This window comes from Larus michahellis, chromosome 2, assembly GCF_964199755.1.
Source record: "Larus michahellis chromosome 2, bLarMic1.1, whole genome shotgun sequence".
Taxonomy (NCBI): Eukaryota; Metazoa; Chordata; class Aves; order Charadriiformes; family Laridae; genus Larus; species Larus michahellis.
In genome coordinates, this window is record NC_133897.1 from 62586078 (window position 1) to 62610753 (window position 24676).

General features: G+C 41.5%; 1 protein-coding gene across 8 annotated transcripts in view; it reads right to left on the reverse strand.

Moving 5' to 3' along the window:
- NFX1 (nuclear transcription factor, X-box binding 1) overlaps positions 1-24676 on the reverse strand; it is a 78643-nt gene that overhangs the window by 16376 nt on the left and 37591 nt on the right. For 7 of the 8 annotated variants that reach the window (XR_012585576.1, XR_012585578.1, XR_012585579.1 and 4 more), the window contains 10 exons: positions 24116-24146; positions 22859-22941; positions 22228-22336; positions 15344-15463; positions 14571-14650; positions 14009-14239; positions 13657-13730; positions 10467-10568; positions 9120-9161; positions 8685-8783 (listed from right to left, as the gene is read on the reverse strand). Coding sequence is in view for 4 of the 8 variants with exons in the window: in XM_074575664.1 (XP_074431765.1) it covers positions 8685-8783; positions 9120-9161; positions 10467-10568; positions 13657-13730; positions 14009-14239; positions 14571-14650; positions 15344-15463; positions 22228-22336; positions 22859-22941; positions 24116-24146 (971 nt within the window). In the remaining 4 variants the exon portion in view is untranslated. Of the gene's footprint in view, positions 1-6340; positions 6474-8684; positions 8784-9119; positions 9162-10466; positions 10569-13656; positions 13731-14008; positions 14240-14570; positions 14651-15343; positions 15464-22227; positions 22337-22858; positions 22942-24115; positions 24147-24676 lie in introns of those variants that run through there. The other variant, XM_074575666.1, reaches the window with a different exon arrangement.

Consider the following 24676-nt stretch of genomic DNA (forward strand, 5'->3'; position numbering starts at 1 on the left):
TGAAGTGAATGTATCATCCAAAAGACCAAGTGGTCTCAAGCAAACATGCAAAGTGGCAACATTCAGTAGCTCAGCTACCAACATCACTTCATCACTGGTACAAACAGACTCATCCCATCACTGGAAAACCTTCAAGGTTTTGTAACAATGGATGCACATTGCATGTAGTTATCAGAACTCCTGGATCTTCAGTGGAGAAAAGTATTACATTGGGAAAATAGCAAAAAGGATCTGGACTTCTAGAGTTAAAAAGAAAGGGGCCTCCGGACACGTAGGCTATAAAATACACTCAGCCCATGCAACATGAGGCTTTGGAAAGACAGCAATAATCTCAGGTTCTAAAAAAAAAAAAAAAAAAAAAACCAAAAAAACACAAAAACCAAAAACAACACCAAAAAAAACCCCCACAACAAAAAAAAAACAAACAAAAAAAACAAACAAAAAACAAACAAACAAAAAAAACCACCAAAAAAACACCAACAAAAAAAACCCCACCCAAAACCACTGATCCCTTTAGGATGAGCTTAACTCCAGAGAGTCAAAAAGCATATACTACTATGCTGGACCTTGTCCTTACCGACAAGGAGAGGCTGGTGGCGAATGTCAAGCTCAAGGGTAGCCTTTGCTGCAGTGATCATGAAATGGTGGAATTCAAGATCTTTCGGGCAGTGAGGAGAGCACGCAGCAAGCTCCCTACCCTGGACTTCAGGAGAGCAGACTTTGGCCTCTTGAGGGACCTGCTTGGCAGGGTAACATGGGATAAAGCACTGGAGGGAAGAGGGGCCCAAGAGAGCCGGTTAGTATTCAAGGATCACCTCCTCTGTGCTCAAGAGCGGTGTATCCCAAGAATGAAGAAGTCAGGCAAAAGTGCCAGGAGGCATGCATAGATGAACAAAGAGCTCTTGGACAAGCTCAAAAGCAAAAAGGAGGCCTACAGAGGGTGGAAGCAAGGACGGGTTGACTGGGTGGAATACAGAGAAACTGTCCGAGTGGCCAGGAACCAGATTAGGCAAGGTAAAGCCCAGACAGAATTAAATCTGGCCAGGGACATCAAGGACAAGAAGAAAAACTTCTGTAAGTACGTCAGGGGTAAAGGCAAGACTAGGGAAGACGTGGGCCCTCTCAGGAAGGAGACAGGAGACCTGGTCACCCAGGATATGGAGAAGGCTGAGGTGCTGAATGACTTTTTCCACTCGTTCTTCACCGGCAAGGGCTCCAACCACACCACCCACGTTGCAGGATGCAAAGGCTGGGTCTACGAGAATGAAGAACCACCCACTGTAGAAGATCAGATTCGGGACCATCTAAGGAACCTGAAGGTACACAAGTCCGTGGGACCTGATGAAGTTCATCTGTGGGTCCTGAGGGAGCTGGTGGATGAAGTTGCTAAGCCACTTTCCATTATATTTGAAAAGTTGTGGCAGTCTGGTGAAGCTCCCACTGACTGAAAAACGGGACACACAACTCCCATTTTCAAAAAAGGGGAAAAAAGGAAGACCCAGGGAACTACAGACCCGTCAGTCTCACCTCTGTGCCTGGCAAGATCATGGAGCAGATCCTCCTGGAATCTCTGCTAAGGCACATGGAAAATAAGGAGGCGACTGGTGACAGCCAACATGGCTTTACTAAAGGCAAATCATGCCTGACAAATTTGGTGGCCTTCTATGACAGGGCTACAGCATTGATAGATAAGGGGAGAGCAACAGATGTCATTTACCTGGACTTATGCAAAGCGTTTGACACTGTCCTGCACAACATGCTTGTCTCTAAACTGGAAAGACGCGGATTTGATGGATGGACCACTCAGTGGATAAGGAACTGGCTGGACAGTCACACTGAAAGGCTTGCAGTCAATGGCTCAATGTCCAAGGGGAAACCAGTAATGAGTGGTATTCCTCAGGGGTCATTACTGGGACCAGTGCTGTTTAACATCTTTGTCGGTGACGTGGACAGTGGGATTGAGTGCACCCTCAGCAAGTTTGCTGATGACAGCAAGCTGTGTGGCACAGTCGACACGCTGGAGGGAAGGGATGCCACGCAGAGGGACCTTGACAGGCTTGAGAGTTGGGCCTGTGTAAACCTCATGAAGTTCAACCAGGCGAAGTGCAAGGGTCATGGCAATCCCAGACACGAATACAGATTGGGCAGAGAATGGCTTGAGAGCAGCCCTGAGGGGAAGGACTTGGGGGTGCTGATAGACGAGAAGCTCAACATGAGCAGGCAATGCACACTTGCAGCCCAGAAAGCCAACTGCATCCTGGGCTGCATCAAAAGAAGCATGGCCAGCAGGTCAAGAGAGGTGATTCTGCCCCTCTCCTCTGCTCTCCTGAGACCCCACCTGGAGTACTGCATCCAGCTCTGGAGTTCTCAACATAAGGAGGACATGGACCTGTTGGAACAGGTCCAGCGGAGGACCACAAAGATAATCAGAGGGCTGGAGCACGCACTATGAGGGCAGGCTGAGAGAGTTGGGGTTGTTCAGCCTGGAGAAGAGAATGTTCCGAGGAGACCTTATAGTGGCCTTCCAGTACCTAAAGGGGGCCTACAGGAAGGATGGGGAGGGACTCTTTATCAGTGAGTGGAATGATAGGACATGGGATAACAGTGAAAGAGGGTAGATTTAAATTGGGTATCAGGAAGAAATTCTTTACGGTAAGGGTGGTGAGGCACTGGAACAGGTTGCCCAGGGAAGTTGTGGATGCCCCATCCTTGGAGGTGTTCAAGGCCAGGCTGGATGAGACTGTGAGCAGCCTGGTCTCGTGGGAGGTGTCCCTGCCCAGGGCAGAGGGGTTGGAACTAGATGATCTTTACGGTCCCTTCCAACCCAAACCATTCTGTGATTCTGTGAATGCCAGCCATAAACACCCATATTTCAAGGTGAAGAGATCACAGGAGGTAAGAAAAAAAATGGAACTAACAATCCAATGAGAGGATCCACAAGCACCTGACGTGTAATATTTAAAAACCTATTGAGGAACCAGCTCGCAAACTGGGGGATATGTTAAAAAAAAAAAATCAACACTTCAGAAGCCTATAAAAACAGAGTTATCACCTGTAAGTCACCAGTGAAATCAACCAGGTTGGGTTCTTTTCTAAATACTTAGAACATCTCTCAACTTCAAGAAATCCCAAGACAGTAAAGACTGAAGTACTCAAATAGGAAGACAAAACTGAAAGCATATTCTTCTGGGAACAAGGCCAGGGGGTGTGTGGTGGGAGCAGAAATCAACTGATGAAGAGAATGTTATTTTGTTGTAGGGAAAGGTAAGACGTATTGGAGTAGATTAACTTTACAGAAATTAGTTTCATGGGCAACACCTAACATCCCTAGTTCCAATGACTCCCTAAAGAGTAGAAGCAGCGCCTTACTCCCTTTTGCTTGCGGATGGCACCAAGTTGGGCAGGAGTGTTGATCTGCTGGAGGGTAGAAGGATCTGGAGAGGCCGGATGGAAGGGCCGACGCCAATGGTATGAGGTTCAACAAGGCCAAGTGCCGGGTCCTCCACTTGGGTCATAAAACTCGTTGCAGCGTTACAGGCTTCGGAAGAGTGGCTGGAAAGCTGCCTGGCAGAAAATGACCTGGGGGTATTGGTAGACAGCTGGCTGAATATGAGACAGCAGTGTGCCCAGGTGACCAAGAAAGCCAACAGCATCCTGGCCTGTATCAGGAATAGTGTGGCCAGCAGCACTAGGGAAGTGATTGTTCCCCTGTACTCAGTACTGGTGAGGCAGCACCGTCGATACCGTGGGCCCCTCACTTGAAGTGAGACACTGAGGTTCTGAAGCACGTCCAGAGAAGCTGGTGAGGGGTCAGAGCACAAGCCTTATGAGAAGTGGCTAAGGGAACTGGGATCTTTTAGCCTGGAGAAAAGGAGGCTGATGGGAGACCTTATCGCTCACTACAACTACCTGAAAGGAGGGTATAGTGAGGGGGGGTTGGTGTCTTCTCCCAAGTAACAAGTGATAGGACATGAGGAAATGGCCTCAAGTTGCGCCATGGGAGGATGGATATTAGGAAAAATTTGTTCATAGAAAGGGTTATCAAATATCAGAACAGGCTGCCCAGGGAAGTGGTGGAATCACCATTCTTGGAGGTATTTAAAAGACAGGTAGACTTGGTGCTTAGGGACAGGGTTTAGTGGTGGTTTTGGCAGTGTTAGGTTAATGGTTAGGACCATCTTAATGGTCCTTTCCAACCTAGAGAATTCTATGATTCTATACTACACAATGGCAGAGCTGTGACTACCTATATGCATATTCAAAGGTGAGGCAAGTTTTTTATGTGCACTTTGTACCTCAAGAATCTTTCATATAGAAGAAATTCATGGAAGAACAACACTGAGCCACCTCCTGATGATCTGAGTGAGCAGACAGGAACAACGAAGGCAGGCCAGTGCAGATGGTGGGAGAGACAGAACAATTGCTTTTTCTTTGGAATCATCAAAAAGATTCTGAGAGAGCATAATTTGGTTTGAGGAATCTTCAAGAAAATGGCAGACTTCAGTATTCCTTAATCTGAACATTTCCTTTGAAAGAAATACCCTCAACAAACGTGTTGATTGCCCTAGAGAGTTCTGGATGCATCAGTGAACAGCCTAGGCAATCCAACAGGAAGGTGCATCTTCTGTATCTAGATGTTTGGAGTGAAGAATAGGACTTCAGGCTGTTTTATCCTCTGCCATTAAGGCTGACAAAGCACAAGTAAGATTTTCTTTACAGTATCAAACTTCCCTTTGAGATCACCAGATGAAAAATAAAGTGTCTTTTCAACAGTGCACAGTCTTTCCTTTCAAAATTTGTGAGCAAACCTCATTAGACTGCTTTGACATAAGAGGGGGGGAGTGTCAGGTCACCATGCAAGGAAGCATACTCTTCACTGAAGGGCAAAAAGAAGCCTGCAGCTGCCAAGAAACTGTGGCAAGCTCGACTGTTAGCAAAGGTCTTGAAAGGCCAAGGGTAACAGAAACTATCCATTAAGATGAGGAAGAAAATGAAGCCCATTGTAAATCATTTCACAAGATGAAAAAAATATCCTGCAGGTTCAGTAGGCTTTTCTGTATGATCCTGATCAGATACCTGGGTGAGCAGGGACAGTAAGAACTGGCTACTGCTTAATTCTCATCTGTACTTGTCTCCAGTTCTAGTCTTGCAGTTTTAGGTCACTTGTTTTGGTGTCTCAACAGCTTGCTCATAGCCTGCCTGAGGAATTTCATTTGTGGTCATCCTCAGCTGGAATTTGCTTGTGTATTTACAAATTAACCAATGTACAATTCATACTGCCCTAACAAAACCAAATGGAATGTCTCCATTTCCCAGTATATTGATGAGTATCTGTTACCCGACTGAAGTATTTTCTCACGTATTTTTAATTCTTTTTGGTTACTAATCTGAGCTCTTACAGTAAGTTTTCCAAGTTTTGCCACGTGTGTTGTTTTGTTGTTGTTTTATTTTAAAAGGAATATTGTTACTTCTTACTAGCACAGATATCATGTTTGCACAATTCTTTCAATTAAGCTATTTACAACTGCTTATGACAAAACAAACAGCTAACTGCTCATTGTGACCTCCGATGTTGTAACCTGCAAGTGTCTACACTTAATGAAAAATAATGTACAGTAAGGAAATGAAGTTGTTCTTCAAATAAACACATCTGATCTGACAGTGGGTATACTGAAATTTTGCTATGTGGAACTTGAAAACTGTTTCTTTCTGTGCAGTGTCTATAAATGGTGTACATCAGGCTTCTCCTCACATCCTTGCATTGCAGGAGCAGGCCTACTGCCATTTTTCTGCTTGGTTTTTCACTGCAGTTCTTGCAGTATGTTTTTTGCTTTCCTCAGATTTTGATACCTCTACCAAAAACCTCCTTATTCTTGCAACACTTGCCAGTGCAAGACTTTGCCTCTGACTGACATCCCATGCTTGCAGTTTGCCAGTCATGTGCTTGAGAAGCTGCCCTCACTGCCCCTTCTTTCAGGGGCCTACAAAGGACCCATCTCCCTCTGTGTCTCTCTAGACTTAACGATTTGATCCAAGATTTCACTGGTCCATGCAGCTGCTGTGGGGTCTTGCACAGCCAATGACAAAATTAAAAAAATCCCTTCTGTGTAGCTCCACGTGTCCAGATATTCCAGATGTCCTTTTCTCCTTCTCCAGTAGTCTTAATTCATCAAATAGCAGCCTTGGCACCATCCTTGTTAAACTGGGCATTAATACTTGTGCCAGTCTACCTTCCAACTTCATGTCAATGGGCCAACTTGAGCATTCGCTTGCTCTCTGTGTCTATTTCTGGGGCCTCTCACAAAGGTCAGTGCTGAAATGTCTACCCAGTGGATCCTTACCCCCTGATCTGTGCTCAGGTGTGCTGGTACAGTCATCTCCATGATACAAAATGGATTCCCCTTGGCAGCAGGACATCTCCTCATATAAAGCTGTATGCTGTAGAGACTCTTCTTCTGACTCCTTGTCAGATTCTAAAAAACATATCAGTAACATCAGCATGCAGCAGCATCACCGTGCTATTGCTGGTGTGCCCGCGGCCTGTCACTCTCGTACAAAGGAGATATGTTATCTTGGCATCCATTTACTCATCCTCTTCCTGTTACCTGGAATTGTACTGCATCTTGGAGCTTTAGGGTTCTGGTAATTAAAGACTACAGCTCAGAATCACAAGTTTTCTCAGAGCTTTCTCAAGTTTTCTCATTTGTAGATGTGCATTTTTTTCAGCCCTTGACAATGTTATCAGCTTCAGAGATCAATGGATTCCCTAAACCAGATAATATCACAGCACTGTACTCATTGTTTTGGCAGCTGCCGCCTTCTTGAGGCAGTGACCCTGAATGCACAGGAAGGTGGCTGTTGTATTTCTCATCATTCTGAGATCCCATATATAGATGTATAACTTACACTCTGCAGAAAACCACAAGCCCTGAACTCTTGCATTACTGGAGTGGCCTGCTCAAGCAAGAATAAATGCATCTGTCAAAACTTATACAGAATGCTGAGCTACCTGAAAAAAAATACTGGAAGAGATACACTTCATAGGTCCTACCATTATAAGGGAAGTCCAGGACTTTTGCAAGATGGCTGAGATAAAAGATCATCAAAAGGAGTCAAGGAAGTAAGCTTTAAAAATTGCAGATTCTTGCTTATGTAAGAGAGATATGTTTAATAAAGAGAGAAACTAATTTATCTTGAAGACTAGCTAAATGAAATCCAGTAATTCAATGTGCAAAGTCATTGACTTGAGGACTAACAAAAACTTTTGCTTTAAGCTGTGAATCAGTATGAATAGCCTGGGTGTATTAGTTTATCATGAATTATCAATATAAAGTGGCTACAAAGGAAATGCAAGTAAAATCACAGAATGAATGAGAAGAGATATTTTCAGAGAGAAGCGTGGAAGCATTAAAGCTACTTTTCAAGGTTTCTGTTAGACTATCTGGAATACAGTGCATGATTCTGGTCAGTTCTGTTCATGAAAGATGAACACTACGCTACGGGTAGAGAATGGCTGACAGGAAAGTGAGACTGCATTGTACTCCAAAAAAAGAGGGGACTACCCACATAACACAAGATATTCAACACTAAGAAAGTGAAAACATTTGCTTTGTTTTCTGAAAGAGGTAGAGCAAAACATATTCTATATGCACTTAAGAGAACTGTCCTTATAAAATACCATATTTAAGCGCAAATACTAATAAAACAGTGCCTCCACAATGAAAACACTCAGCTTTTTTTTTTTTGCAGTAGGCTAATAAGTTGGAAGTAAAGCAAGAGGTAATTCACTCTTAAATTCAGTGTGATAAAATTTTCACTCATCTCAACACATCAGAAAATTAAAATAAAGGATTTTCAAGACAACGACATCCTCACAAAAATATGAAACTTATGTATCATTATGATAGCGAAGCGAGAGCAAAACAGATTCAGCTGTTACGAAACCTCAGAGCTGGTGAAAACTAATGTCATGCCTACAAACACACACACAAGAGTAAAAACTTCTTAAATGACAGTTACCATTTAAGCATCTTCTTAAAAATGTGTCTGATCTCTCCCTGTCATTCCAGATTGCATAGTATTTATTAGTGGGATGCTTTGGATACTACCTTGACTTTCTATTGCCTCATTTTCAGATGTTTCAGTCTAGCAGCCCTCTTTGCAGTCAGAACCTGCATAGGCTTAGCTCTGCATCAATGAAGTTGTTTTATGAATGCCATTTCTTTATTTTTAAAATAAAGGCAGTAAGGCAAAAAAATAAATGAGAGACTGGTGGCAGGAAATAATGTTAGGCTGTGAGAGCGTATTTCAGTACTTAGCTATCACTTTTGTCTTTGTCTTGAAAAGTTTACAAGAAGCACTGAGATGGGGTTCATTGTGTACGAAAGCAGTGGATATGTGAGAAGTACAGGTACTGATTCACAATAAGAAGAATGGTGGAAAATGACGTTCCCATTCTAAATCTGGTCCTATTACAGAACAAAGCAACCTGTCAGGCACTTTTTACTTTGCAGATCTTGAGAAGTGCACATCACCTCCTCTGCCTCAATTATCACTGATTGCCAAGGCTGGAGAGAAGAGTGAACATGGGCATTTTTACAAGAGTAAATAGAACTATTCTGCATTTTCCATCTTGCTCTCAACATTTTTTAACATACGACACCTGTCATCATCAGAACACATACCTTGCATCTTCTTTTAAAAGGTCACTGTACTTTGGTCCAGAAGAACGGATGTTAAAAGGATCAGAATTATCATCTATTTCAAGAGCTTCAGCAAGACGCCTGAATTTGAGGGTAGGAGGAAAAAACCAAAACGTAACAAAAGCACAACCAAACAGAAATAAACACACAAATCCCCCCAGCTTCCCAAACATGTTGTCACTGAAGAGTAGAGATATGGGTTACTAACATAGATGTACTTGAAACTGCTCATTTAGGACTTTTCACTAGAATATTCTAGTGAGATCTCAGATCACTCAGTATAGATCCGAATAACACAGGAAACATCTCCATATTTATCAGTTCTCTAGTCCATGCAGGAAAGGATTTTTTCCACATAGCATTAACTTTCTGAACCTGGAATGCTGAAAAAAAACAGCAAGCAAATTCATTGCCCACCTGTTCCTCTGAAGAGCTAAGCATTCTTCATCACATTGCAACCTGAATTATGAAAGAAAAATACAATTAGAATCACCACTGCTACACATACTTTTCCAACTGTAGCTTTGTTGGTGTCATATCATTATCACAGCCTAAAAAAGTAAGAAGAGTGTGTGAGCATAATTTATTGTATTAGATCAGATAATACAGCTAAAAACAAGCAAGCAAACAAACAAACAACAATCAAAGATCTTTGAGCACACAAGCTCTTCTCTAGGTCTTGAACAGAAGCAGCAGTTACCAAAGCCGTACAGCAACTAAGAAAAACAGCTTCTGAAAAAGGATTTTATTATATTGGTAAATTAGATCATTTGAGAAAAAAAACCACAGTTGATACTGGCACTGCTAGGAGGGGATGCTAGGAAGGATGCAAAATTAACAAAGGAACATGTGACAAGGTCACCTACTCCTATACATCAGGAAATATAATCAGCCACGGAAAACAGGAAAGTTTGAAGCAACTGTAGAGGAAATGTCACTATTTTGACTTTATGCATTATAAAGGAATATTAGATTTTAACACAAGTAACAGACTGACTCTGGAATAATTAAATTCACAATTAAAAGAGGAGAGACGGTAACAGAAAATAAAGTAAACTGAACCTAGAAATTAGGGGCTTCAAAGGCCAAAACTTTCAGAAGTCAAGTTTCTGACAGAAGGATGCTGAAAATACTTGACAATTCCTTAAAGAAATGATACTAAAAGTAAAAAGACAAACTATTCCAATCCTGAGGAACATCAGTAGGAAAAGAAAAATCAAACTTAAGTCACAAGTGTTTTTGTGACTTAAAAGAAGATTTGCAGTGCCAGCCAGTATGACAACACAGAAATACCAATCAAATTGAGATACAAATATAAGAGATCTAAAAAGGGTAATAGAAAAATATTATAAATAGTACGATGATGACTAGGGGAAAATATGCCCTATTAATCATCCAGGACGGAATACTGGATGCTAAACCAGAAGGTAAGTTATATGTCTAGAAATCTGAAAAAATCCACTGGAACTTTAAGGAGTTCGCTGGGTAGAAAGAAACTCTGAAACCACAACGATACTGTTCCATACATAATTGTAACAACAAACCAGCCAATGACAGAGATCTTGTTCTACATGAAAGCAAAAACATGAACTGCTAAGGAATTGCAAAATACTCTTTTAGCAGTATTGTTACAGTAGAGTCAGGCTATTTGCAGTCTTCCTATTTTAGCTGGGATTTTGCTCACAATATTCTGTATTTTTCACATCACCTATGTTTCAGGTACACACAAGGGTTTCAAATATGTTTCTACGTGCATCTCCTTACCTGGCCTGCTTCATTTCTTTTTTTGTAATAAGTCTACTGATCTCCACTGAATCTCCCAGCTGTAGATCTGTTAACTTAGTGGCTATAGATATAGCAGCTATTCTGAAAAAGAAGAGCATTAGATTTCATTTAAAGCAACACATAAACTTTTGAAAAGGTGTATAAAGCTGCAGATTTAAACCTCCAGGTAGTGGAAGTAAAACAGACTGACCGTTTCCTCATCAGATTATAGAATGGGACTCTAGTTCCACATCATCTACTTTCAGCAATCTAATCTAGCTACACAAACTAAAAGGTTTCTTTCATCCCTTTCAAGCAACTAGGAGCAAGACTAACAACTGGACATGCTTCTTGAAGGAACTTTTCAGAGCATCAATTCTAAGCAAGTTTAAACTAGGCTATGCAAAATACTCTTTCTTCTCACCTCCTTAATTTTCAAACTACTGCTGACCGTACAGCTTTAATTGCCTTTTTAACTTTTATGTAATTCTTCCTTAACTGCGTGCAACTAAAACCTATAAAGTGAATTTATGGAGTACTTGGAAACTTGCTTAGAAAATATGGATGATACAAGCAATAAGGAAAGAGCAAAATACCTACTGAGACTGTTAACAATTTTCTTTATAAAGATTCTTCATCATTCCCTTCAATAACAACCCTCCCCATCTGACTTTCTTGCTAAAATTTCTGTTACTAAAACATACAGCGAGTTTTTAGTGAAATATCCCACACCATTCTCAAACAAAATCATGAAAATGGAACTTTCTATCCTCTGAACCATCTTTTCTGTTAAATTCAGATAAAAGGATATGTTTGTCTCTATATGCTTTGCATCACTTTCAGAGAACTAATCATGTGTCAGGAAGGAGAATAATGATTCTCCTTAAGTGTTGATAATCGGGGGATCTTATCAATGCTTATAAATACTTAAAGGATGGGTGTCAGGATGATGGGGCCAGGCTCTTTTCAGTGGTGCCCGGGGACAGGACAAGAGGTGATGGGCACAAACTTGAGCATAGGAAGTTCCACCTAAACATGAGGAGGAGCTTCTTTCCTTTGAGGGTAGCAGAGCACTGGAACAGGCTGCCCAGAGAGGTGGTGGAGTTTCCTTCTCTGGAGACATTCAAAACCCGCCTGGATGCGTTCCTGTGCAACCTGCTGTAGGTGACCCTGCTCTGGCAGGGGAGTTGGACTAGATGATCTCCAGAGGTCCCTTCCAACCCTATGATATTACATAAAACCAAAAAACACTTAGAGGCATCATCAGCTTCCTATTTATCAGGTGGTGAGAAAGTCTAGGTAACGGGCCATTAGATGATATGACATTAACATTTGTATTATAGGTACTGATGTAGCAGCACACTCCCTTTCCTGTTCCCTTGAGCATTCTTTCACTGAAAAAGCTCAAATCTCTTTCGTCACTTCTATAACGTTTTTGAGAAAACTTGGGTACCCCATTAATTTGTTGACCTTTACACAGTAGTACTACAAGAGTTTGTTGTAGTAGTACTCCAATACTGTGTTCTGTTGGTTTTTGGTTTGGGATTTCTTTTTGATGCTTTTTCCTGTCCCCCCACCCCACCCCCACAAGTGCATAGATGGTGGGAAAAGCGCCAAACTTAAATGCCACAAAAATGGACTATTTTTATTTTTCAGCAACCTGAAGAGTTGGAGTTATCATACAAATGTAGCTGGCGTTAAATGCGGCCTTTGTTAATATCACATGGGCCAAGAGTAATTTGTAAACATATATGAACACTTTTGACAAACAGATACAAACACTTGCTTTAAACTGATTGTTTCCTTCCCTTCCTCTCGATTTGGGCTCCACTAGATAAATAAATACATATGTGTTCAGCTTATGCATGCAAGGACTCTCATGGACTTCAAAGAACCATCTTCCTTGTTTGAGTACTTTTACAGTGCCTGAGCTATAGAAACAGTGGAGAAATAAACGCCTTCAAAACTTTGGACTTGTAATTATGTTACCTTCCCAGGATATCATTAATGACAGGCCTATGTCAATTTAAACTAGTATTTCAAAGTTGAGTCAGTCTTCTGATTTGTATTCATAGTGACACAGATCTTAACAACAAAAAAAAAACCACACCCTTTTTTTCCTAAAAAAGAAAAAGTTATCACCACTCCTACAAGTCTGCCTTGCATTCAACTTAGTATTGACTACAATTGTTCTTAACTGTTTCTGATTAGCGTATTTTTCTCCTCATTTTCATTAGGTAGTATTAAGCACCTATTACGTAGATGCTACACCATCTTCTGTCAGAATTTGAATCAGAGCAGTGATCAGTAGGAACAAAGAGACATATCCTACACTGAGCTAGTAGCGGGTCCTCAAACAGCAGTTCCAAATAAAACAATCATTAAGAAGCTTTCTTTGAAAGATGGGAAGAATCTGTGACCATGCTCTCCTATCAACTGGGATGCAGAGCAGAACTCTGGTTGTGTATCAATTCTCTAGATTAATTTTTTTACTTCCTTTCAATCACAGCCTCAGAGTAAGACTTTATTATTATTATTACTGTTTGCTATTTTAATTTCAAAAGTTCAAAAGCCCTACTTTTCTTCTTTTCCTTGTCCCTTCCTTGCCCTCACACGTAAGAGAGAAAGAGAAGTAAGTTTAGAAATGGGATCTAGAGACAAATCGATTGCAATAAACGGAGTTGGGTAGGACTCAGTTTGCATATTACGAACAAAGATCTAGATGTCAAAACTCTCCTGCCTAAATATAGCTATTTCAGTATGACTTTTAAATCACACTTTAGCTTCCATCATCTGTATTGACTAGGTTCCATCACACATTAAGGGCAACTTGTACAGCAACTCACACATGGATATGTAATCACCCATGTTTAGGAGCCTGAATCTGGACCTGCCCAATTAGTCTGTATCCAATTGACCTATGTGGTTAGAGCAGAGTTCCACAGATGGGAGATTCAAGCTTTGACATACCTCCACAGTTAGACTAACAGCAGTGAAGAGGAATATGTTCTATTACAGCATAGCTGGTATGAAAGCTCAGGGGAATACAAAAAAAAGAAACGGTACATGAAAGTACAAAAAAAGTGTGAAAAAACTTGTGACATAAATATATTTAGTCAAGGCTGAAATTTAATGAAACTGCAAAGAAGTAAAACCAGTAAGGAATTAAAAGAATTACTATAGTACAAACCTTTGATATGTATTAGATGCTTCTGAGCAAATCATACTCTCTTTTCTTCTTCCACATTCACACTGAAGATCAACCTATGACACAAGAGCAGCTCTTTTTAACTTTTGTCTTTTTATGGCCACGGAGGGGTGTGAGGGAGGTAAATTTATTCCCTTAAGAGTCCCATTTCAGTGAAATAATGAACAATTAAAAGTGACAAATAGTGTGGTTTTTTTTTTAAAATTCAATATTAAAAGTTTACAGAAAAAATGTCATGTTATCAATATACAAAACAACATTTTTTTGTCACAACTGTTATTGGCTGATAATTAAACCATACAATTCACCTGTGAATTTGCTTTGGTTATCTAACCTTTGCAGAGCAGGATGTTGTCGGGCAGGGTGAAGAAGGATGACATGGAGCCATACAGGGGTGATTACAATATAGCCTTGGAATAACACATGGCTGTTTACACTCTTCATCTATAAGACATTCTCCTTTATGACAGATTCTTTTACATTTGTGCATTCCACATTTTAACAGTTGATTGCAGCGAAGTCCACAGGAAATGTCAGTGAGATGACAAGGAATATTACTTCGCAGCTGGAAGAGGGGAGGAAAAAGATGACAGCTAATAATGAAAAATTCTAAATGCAAATCTCAAAGTACTTTTACTGCTCACATCTTCATTTGCATTGTACATACAGAATTCGTAATACTAAAATATCTTAAGACAAAGACTGAGATTTTCTTTACATCATAGTCCAATATAGCAATTGGTCTGAATGCATATGGTATAAAAGGTATACTTTTTTAATTTAATCACATTAAACTCAAACTCCAGCAACATGTCAATTCCTGAGGCCACAAAAATTTAAGCCTACAGTCCTACAACATTATTTAGTAGTCAAAAATATTAAGTATCCAGACTTACTTCATGCTTGCCCATACACCACTTCTGAGTGAGATAGGTACAGGGTGGACATTTTTCCTCACTGTGACATGAATGGTACACTGCAGTCACAGGAATACAAAAGCCAGCACAGTTTTATTAGCATACTTCAGTCAAAAGCATTAAAGGAGAAAGCAAAGACTATTAAACACGCGTTTGCATTTCAGAACTACACATTTCATGGGAAGTACAATGCTTCATGCAAGTATAATGCGTTCTTTAAAGTATTCTTTAAAAATTCTGACAGCAGGTTTTTAGGTGAATATTCTTCCATGTTTTCTAAATTAAACCGCAGAGAATTTTGTGACTTCTAAGCAGGGTTGTACAATCAGACGGAATTTGTCAGAAAGCATGTCTGTTTGACCTGTGGTATATTTTTTGCTATCAGACAATGTAATTCCAAGGAACATAGAAACTAACTATTCACTAGATTATCCTACTGTTTCAATAGAGCACTTAATCTTTGGAATATAACATTTAATATGTTGTGACTATTAATAATGATCAGAAATAAAATCCACAATGCTTTTACCACTCAGTAGTACCACCACTAGTATTCATGGCAAGTTCTTAGTTGGTTGGCTTCTAAGTGTAGACTTTTGGAAATATTCATAACTACAGAAAAAGCATCTAATAAAAAAGCAAATATATTTTCAGAGAGACCTATGTACACTTTTCTATATTTTGATTAAAAAAAAAACCAAAACAAAAAACCAAAACAAAAACCCCAAGCAAAACTGAACGTCCTGACTTACCTGGATGATCGCAGTCGTGCGGCCTGGTGCATGTTTTTTTACACTCTGGTGGCTGAGTGCCACAGGGGACAGGGGGGTAAATCACAGATTCACCACAATAACAAGTTAACTCATCAAAACCTGAAAAAACAAATCAAATATATCCCAATGGCTACATGAATTTGCACTTCTCCACTATGAGAAATCTTTAAATAACATGCAAATGTCTTACTGTAGCTTCACTGGAGTGCTTGAGCATCTCCCACAAGAAAACTGGACTATGACCACTTTATTATGAATTATGCTTGCTTTTAGAGAGTGGTTCTTTGACAGCAACAGTTTGAACCAGAGAAAGAGAAACGCTCATGTCAAGTTGAAAGCTCTTGCTGTTCTATCCCTGACTTAAAAATGGGGAGATATCCCTTGAATTCCCTTCCAGAAAGCATATAATCCAAATCTTGTGCTCTGAACTTCCCCCTGCTATCACTTTTTCAGACCATTGTTTAAATTTTGTCCTTTTGCCAAGCCTGCACATGCTAGTGGGAAGATTCCAGAGAAAATTACCAAAAGGCCACCAGTCTGTTGACTTCTTTCTACGATTTCTTCTGTATGCTTCTTTATGTCATTTAGTATTACATAGATCCTCATAAGCATCTTATCAGCCTGTCCAAATACTTCAAAGTCAACTCTTTATGTTTTGGAAGTTCTCTGTCTCAGGCAGTATACATTTTTTTCTTTCCCACTCTCCCCCCCTACCCCGGCCCTTTCCACATTTGGGAAACAGATTTTAAATTCTTATCACAAGATTCCAAATCTCAGAGATAAAATAAACAAAGGAATACAAATACCTACATACACCAATACACCATCACAATTAAAACTTAACACCGCACAAAAATTAATACAGTTCACTGCTGGTTTTCAGACTACAAAGAAACTCGGAGGGGGACTGACTGCAATGCAAACTACAGTTCAAACAGATAAATCCTTACAAAAACAGGACACTAAGAGAAAATATTAACATCACAAGTCATATAGAAGGAGATCTGAAAACAAAAAGAGAATATAATTGGTCTATAAACGAATAAAGAGATCAGGGAAAACATGCCGGAGGAAGTGAGAGAATAACGGGGCAATAAAAATACAAACCAACAATTCCAACCTGAAGAGGAGTGTGTTAAAGGAGCTGCTGAATTCAGCAAGTTGTCTGACTGGGAATCACAGGATTCCTTCTTCCTAGTCTACCAAAGCAAAGTCTGTTGAACACTAAAAGCCCAAAGGTTCCTACTGTCGCACTTCCATGAATATGATGGCTGCTGGATCAATATGTAGGTCCAGCCAGTAGCAAGACTGAACAGATACTCCAGAGAGACAAGACACACAACACATACATGACAATAACATGACCCGACACACAAACACAGAGCCAACCAAACAACAACAAGATTCAACAACTCAAGACCAGGGTGGATGGGGTTTTGAGCAACCTAGTGTAGTGGGAGGTGTCCAGGCCCATGGCAGGGGGGTTGGAAATAGATGATCTTTAAGATCCCTTCCAACCTAAACTATTCTATGAAGATTCATGTAAACAGGAATACCAATAGCCAAGTCCTCTTCCTCCTCTCCAGCTCATCAGGATTGAAGTTCACTAGTGACGACACACACACACATGTGTACACTCCAGATTCACATGCACACCACATTCATGGATGTCAAATATTAGCATAGGCTCTGTCTAGTATCCATACCCCTTACCCAGTCACTGCCTGAAACCTTGGCTATTTCCAGACGCGGATCTCCTCCTACTAGCCAGTCCGTCCAGCTTTGAAGCAAGTTCATTAGCAAATCACCCACACATACACAGGCACACACAGAACTGAAATTAACAAGGGAACAGCTTCCCTTTCCTTCCCCTCCCCTGTCTCTCCTGGTGTTGGCACCCAGACCAAGGAGCCCCTGGGGCCCCTGTAACTTGTGATCCCGTTCTCCAGCTGCTGGCTTACAGTAAAATAAGTCTGTCTGCTCTCTCCAGTTGCTAGCCTAGAGACTATGTGCTCCCATGATCTGCAGCCAAGTCTCCAGTTTTTGGCACTTACACCTCTCACATACACAGAATAGAGAATGAGATTACACTGAAAGATATTAAATCTTATTCTTAACCAGGACAGTATGGACAGTTGTCATCAGGTACACAGGGCTCTGTCAGAGAAATGCACTAACCAGCAGCTTCATTTGTGCAAATGGTGCCTTTTATCTCCCCTTCTCTCCATTTTCCCATGCATCCACCTTGATTCCTCACAAATAATCTAGCAAAATAAATTTCTCCCCATTGGTCCCAGCTTAGCTACATCTGTACCCAAATCTGCTATTTTTGGTATCATTAGTTAGGTCACAGCAGCATCACACAACTACCTAAGTTCTGTTGGCCTTGCAATATGCCACTCCCAAAAAGGTTCCCAATACCTCCCTCCTCCAATTATCTGAGAAGTTCAGTCATTTCTCACGCTTAACATTTGTGAAATTCATCCATTCCTCATGGCACTATCTGAAACTTCTGTCAGCTCTTCACTGTGTTTTTTGTTATGTTCAGAAATTTCTCATGTCCATTTGTTTTTTATGGTCTGTTCAGTCAGTTAAATCTCAGGCCAGATCCCAGTCATTTGCCCATGTATCTTTGAGCGCATGGGCAGCAGAAAGGATCATAATTTTTGTCTAAGGAGACTCAATTACAATAAATTCCAGCAAATAAGAATGCTGGGGAAAACAAAACATTAAGGGTTAGAAGGAAGAAGTAGAAAGAAGAAATAGAAAAAGCTGAGCGGTTTCAGAATGTTGATGGATTTTCTTTGGAAAGCAAGCATGGTAGGGCTTTTGCTGTCCCTCACTACAGGTCTTGAAACAACATATAACCCTCCAGGCTTCAAAACCACAAATCTTCCTCAGTCCAGGAAGATGAAAGACCAGAGACCAAGGTCCCTGGAAGATGTGACTGTTAGACAGCTACACTGGCTGCTTGCTATTCATGAGAAGAATCCTAACTGCAGTGAAGGTTCCTTAACTAGCGCTAATTAGGATAATGGGGAGGCAGTGCAGAGAGGTCTCATCTGAAGAGTATACAAGTATAACATCTGACAACTTAAAAAAAAATAAATAAAGCTATCTAATGTTGACATAATTTCTTTTCCCCAAGAGATATATTGCTGTCTTGAAGTAGACTGGGTGTGTACAGAGACCCTGGCATAGAAAGGGACCTCACCTCTCGGCACTGAGGAACTCACACTGGGAAGGTAAAGTACCTGGGAATCACACAGAACTACAGAGGTGTAGATGCACTCTAGTATTGCATCTTGATGCCAGCCCTCACCGTTCTCAGCAAAACCAGTAGTGGAGATGGAGGCAGGGGCAAGAAATCCAATCTAGTAAGTGGCAAGTGGCTTGCAGCTGACCATGCCACAGCACATGATACCACGGCTGATGCAGCCCAACCGCAAAGTGGTGGCTAGACAGGTGGATCAGAGCTAAGACTTATTGCTGAGAAGCACTCCCCATCAGCTACAGGGTCAGAATCACCCAATATATGCCTCTGAAATCTCAACCAGCAGCATCCAGGGAAAGCAGGTAAGAAATCTTTAAGATACTGCATAGCTGATTTACCTCTGGACAGATTCAGAACAGGAGACTTCAGGGACACGAAGGTAGCTGCTTTTCCTGTGCTCAGAAAAGGGCCTCACTGCAAAATTTCAGCAGTGAAGCTTGACCTCTCAATTGCATCACATCCAACAGAAGGGCAGGCGGAAGGGTTGTACCAGTTGACCAGGGAGCCATGGTATCCACCGGGTGAAAAGCCTTGGCCTCTCCAGGCTCTACAACCAGCAGGTCTGAGGCAGCTGCCCAGATGGAGCTCTCATGGGAGCTCACTCTCACCCAGGTGTTGGGCTGCAGGGTGTGTCCTACCCTTATTCCAGTGTCAGATGGCAGCAGTAAGCACATCTGTGGGAGGTGCCAGCACGTAGAGGAACTCCTCCGCCCAGTGAGGAGCGATTGAGAATGATCAGGGAGCGCGAGAGGGAGATAGACTGACGGAGTCACAGCCTACCTCCCCTGATTCAGTCCCAACAGGCAGAAAGGCCACATGATTACCCGTCCTCTCTGCCTAGCCAAACAAGATAACTTAGAGGACAGGGGGCTGTGGGAACATGTTCCCGCCTGGTGAAGCAGGCATGTCTTCCCAGTAACTCCCCCCACCTTCCCAGGAACCCTTAAAAAATAGGTATGAGGCTCTGCAAGGGGAACGCAGTCATGACAAGGAAGATAAATTCAGGGTCCACAGAGGTTTCGCCAAGGTTAAGTCAAACCACACCCGGCATCCAAAATATCTTCAGTTAAGAAAAAATTAAGACGGGTCATTGTCATAGGTGACTCCATCCTGAAGGGAGCAGAAGACCCGATATGCAGACCAGACCCAGTTTTCAGTGAAGTCCGCTGCCTCCCTGGGGCCTGTGTTAAAGACATAAAAAGAAAACTTTCCTCCCTGGGTAAGCCTTTCAGATTACTACCCACTACTAATTTTTCAGACAGGCAGAGATGATCTGTTAACAAGAAACCCAAGGGCGATCAAGAGAGACTTCCAGGCCTTGGGACAACTGGTTAAGGGGTCAGGAGCGCAAGTAGTGTTCTCCTCTATCATTCCAGTCATAGGGAAGGATGAGGGATGCAACAAGAGCCAGCAGATCAATACCCGGCTCCGAGCCTGGTGTCAGCGGCAGGACTTCAGTTTATTTGATCACAGGGTGGTTTACATGATAGCAGGCCTGCTGGAGACAGATCGGGTAACACCTGTCTCAAAGGGGGAAAAGGATCTTTGCACAGGAGTTGGCAGGGCTCATCAAACAGGTTTTAACTGGATTTGAAGGGGGAAGGGGATGAATTCAGCAGCAGATGCAAGGGTCATTGATGGGTTAGAAACTATGGCTGCACCTGGGAATGGTAAGGTAGAAGTTAAGGCTTCTTCTAGCAAAAAGGTGGCAGGACAAGTAGCCCAGCTGAAGTGCTTCTGTACTAAGGCACACAGCATGGGCAACAAACAGGAGGAGCTGGAAGCCATTGTACAGCAGGAAAACTATGATGTAGTCACCAACACGGAAACATGGTGGGATGACTCACACAACTGGAGTGCTGTATTAGATGGCTCCAAACTCTTCGGGAGGGACAGGCAAGGAAGGAAAGGAGGCATGGTGGCTCTGTATGTTAGGGAGTGTTATGAATGTCAGGAACTTAATGATGGTAACAATAGGGTTATGTGTTTATGGGTAAGAATCAGGGGGACGGCCAACAAGGCTGATATCATTGTGGAATTCTGTTATAGACTGCCCAACCAGGACGTAGAGTTAGATGAAATATTCTACAAGCAGCTGAGAGAAGTCTCAGGATCACAGGCCCTTGTCCTGGTGGGAGACTTCAACCTACCGGATATCAGCTGGGAACACAATACAGCTGAGAGGGAACGGTCTAGGAGGTTCCTGGAGTGTGTTGCGGATAACTTCCTGACAGAGCTGGTGAGGGAACCAACTAGGGAAGGAGCCCTGCTGGACGTGCTGTTTGTAAATAGAGAAGGACTTGTGGGGGATGTGACAATTGGAGGAATCTGATATAGTTTACCACAGCATCCTCGTGGAGAAACTGGCTGCCCATGGCTTGGATGAGAGTATACTCTTCGCAGGGTAAAAAACTGGTTGGAGGGCCAGGCCCAGAGAGTGGTGGTGAATACAATTAAATCCAGTTGGCAGCCGGTCACGAGTGGTGTTCCCCAGGTCTTGGTATTCGGGCCAGTTCTGTTTAATATCTTTATCAATGACCTGAACAAGGGGATCAAGTGCACCCTCAGTAAGTTTTCAGATGACACCAAGCTAGGCGGGCGTGTCGACCTGCTTGAGGATAGAAAGGCATTGCAGAGGGATCTGGACAGGCTGGATCGATGGACTGAGGCCAGTGGTATGAGGTTCAACAAGGCCAAGTGCCAGCTCCTCCACTTGGGTCACAACAACCCCATACAGGCTTGGGGCAGAGTGGCTAGAGAGCTGCCTGGCAGAAAAGGACCTGAGGGTGTTCATCGAATGAATGTGTGCTGAATATGAGCCAGCAGTGTGCCCAGGTGACCAAGGAGGCCAACAGCATCCTGGCCTGTATCAGGAATAGTGTGGTGAGTAGGACTAGGGAAGTGATCGTCCCCCTGTACTCCATACTGGTGAGGCCCCACCTCAAGTACCGTGGTCCAGTTTTGGGCCCCTCACCACAAAAAAAGACATTGAGGTGCTGCAGCAGGTCCAGAGAAGGGCCATGAAGCTGGTGAGGGGTCTGGAGAACAAGTCTTATGAGGAGCAGCTGACGGAGCTGGGGTTGTTTAGCCTGGAGAAAAGGAGGCTGAGGGGAAACCTTATCGCTCTGTACAACTACCTGAAAGGAGGCTGTAGGGAGGTGGGGGTTGGTCTCTTCTCCCAGGTAACAGGCAAAGGGACAAGAGGCCTCAAGTTGCACCAGGGGAGGTTTATTTAGACTGGATATTAGGTAAATTTTTTACACTGAAAGTGTTATTCAGCACTGAAACAGGCTGCCCAGGGAAGTGGCTGAGGCACCTTCCCTGGAGGTATTTAAAATACAGGTAAAGTGGTGCTTAGCAACATGGTTTAGCGATTGTTTTTGTCAGAGTTAAGCTGATGGTTGGACTACATGATCTGAAAGGTCCCTTCTAACCTAGGCAATTCTATGATTCTACAAAAAAAACATACAATCAAAATCAACTGCATATTATTCAGGTTCTGGTCAATCTGGGTCACATTCTCTGTCCAACTCTGATCAGTTAAGTGAATAAATTTCTAAGAAATAATGTATTCTTGCACATAACTCACTTGTTTGCCAGCATGTTTGACAACTGCCCCGATGACAGGGTTCTTCACATCTATGAAGCCCACAGTTGAGTTTACGACCACAAACCAAAGAACACTTATGTTCTGTGTCCTAGGGGAAGGCAAAAAAGAAAAGCAGAATTAAACTATAAACGCTATTGATTTATTTTTCTCTGTGTGGTCATAATCTATAATTGACAAAACTGTGTAGTGCAAAAAATAGTTTAGGCCTAATCTACACAGTTTTTCCATCACTGTATGGATACACAATTTCTAAAGCGGACTCTTTTAAGAGGTCTATTGCAGACATAGGTTACATCATAGCTTATGCTACTTGTATCAAGTAATATCCTCCCCCTCCCCATTCTCCCTGGAATCACTGCATTGACAAAAAAACACCTTTACAGTGATTTAATTGCATTTAGGCTGGAATATAGTTTTATGTTTATACTGATACCCATAAAACAAACGTTACAAAATAAATGCACACACATAAACTTTTTGAGCACGACCAATACTGCAAATAGAGACTGAAGATGCACAAAAATGAAAAGATAAAAAAGCGAAAAAGTCTTAACATCACAACCAAAACCAAATATAGTGAGCAATTTTATAAAGCCACATGTAAACTTACCACACAGCAAACTTCATTACACTTGTGTCGTCCACATGATCTTTTCTTGTTGCATCGCTTGTCACACATGAATGTAATGGCAGCTATTAAAAACAAAAAACCTCAAAAACCCAGTCATAACTTTTACGTCTTGGCTTATGCTGAGAACAAAAGCTGCAACGACAATATTATGCTAAGGCTGCTGCAAAGCATGGTCTAGAAGAGACTAATACAGAGTAAGTCAGCAAGCAAACCTTTAAATCACTTGCTTTTCCACATTGATTCCCCATGTGAACACTTGGCTTCCTTTAAACAAACCCTTGTTCAAAAGGATTTTTGAAAGCAGAATAAATGAAACTAGTCTGTTTCACATTAGTCTTTATACCATAAACTTTGCACATTAGAACACAGAAAACAGGATATTCCAAAATGATGGAGTACCACAAACATGCAATTTAAGACTGCTCAAATTGGTAAGGCAGTAAAAGTTAGCTAAATGCAACTACTGCTGATATGAAACTAGTGCCAACAAAGAACATCCTTATCACCATCCACAGGTAAGAAAAGCAATCACTTCTGGATTCTGAAGAGGAAAGTCTTCATAGACAAAAGACAAAATTAGGAAATACACATATTACTATCTTATATACCTTGTAAGTAAATACTTCAGTAAGTACCTCAGTATGACCTTATGTATCTTGTAAGTCCGTCCCTCAGTATGACAGGGGTAAACATTTCACTGAGGTGATTCTTAGATGCTACACCCAGAACACCAAGAAGTATTCCAAATGGGAACTCTCTGCCAAGCTCAGATGCAAAGACCAGCAGCACACAACCATGAAGCAGAATCAAAGCTTGTATTTCCCCAGGCACTTGGAAAGAGCAGGGCAAAAGCATTACATTGCATCTGAGCTGTGCAAGTTGACCCAAAGATATGCAGGATGTCACGGAGTGTGGGAGGAAAGCCAGGGGGAAAGAGAGGAAACCTACTGAATGTGTTAGGTGGCATAAGAAACTGTTCAAATTCAAATAGACAGCTTGTTTGGAATCTTTGAGATAAACACTGAAGAAGTCTTTCCTTATGTAAAAGACAGGCAGGAATGAAGGAGATTTATTTCAAACCTCTTCCCAAAAGTAGCAGCATCTCAAAAAATGACCGATTTGGCATAGACGTACTGATAAGATGTTTCCAACTTTGTCAATCAAACCCCAAATTAATACGAGTTTTGTATTGTTTTTAAAACAATTTCACACTATATATGTAACATAACATTGTACCTTTATTTCTGAGTAGAGAACATGGGACTTCCTAGGAAACAAACAGGGAGCCATTAGGTTAAAACAGATGAAACAACTGAAACTTACCTAGAAAACACCTAGTCACATGATATAGAAAGAAGCAGCACTCTCAGTTTCACGTGTATAACACTTCTATATACAAAAGTGAAACAAAAGCTGGAAAAGAATCCTCAAATCTTTTAACACAATACATTTTCCTTAGAGATTCAATACCAATTAAAAAAAAAAAGTTGTAGCTTTCTATTCCCCACTTAATTCAGCAGATAACACCATGAAGCGACAGAAACAGGTTTCTGCTAAGAAACCAGAAACTTGCATGGAAGAAACCAAAAGAGCTCTCCCAGAGAATACTGACAGAGTGCATAAATTTGTACTTTGACCAACTATTCAAAAAATGCAAGTCTGCCTTGATTAAAAAAAAAAAAAGAAGAAAAAAAAGAAAAAAATAAGAGAGACAAACCTCATGATCAAAGAAGATTAAAGACCTCAACATGAAAATAAAAGGTGATGGAAGAAAAGAACATTGTTGAATTGTTGATT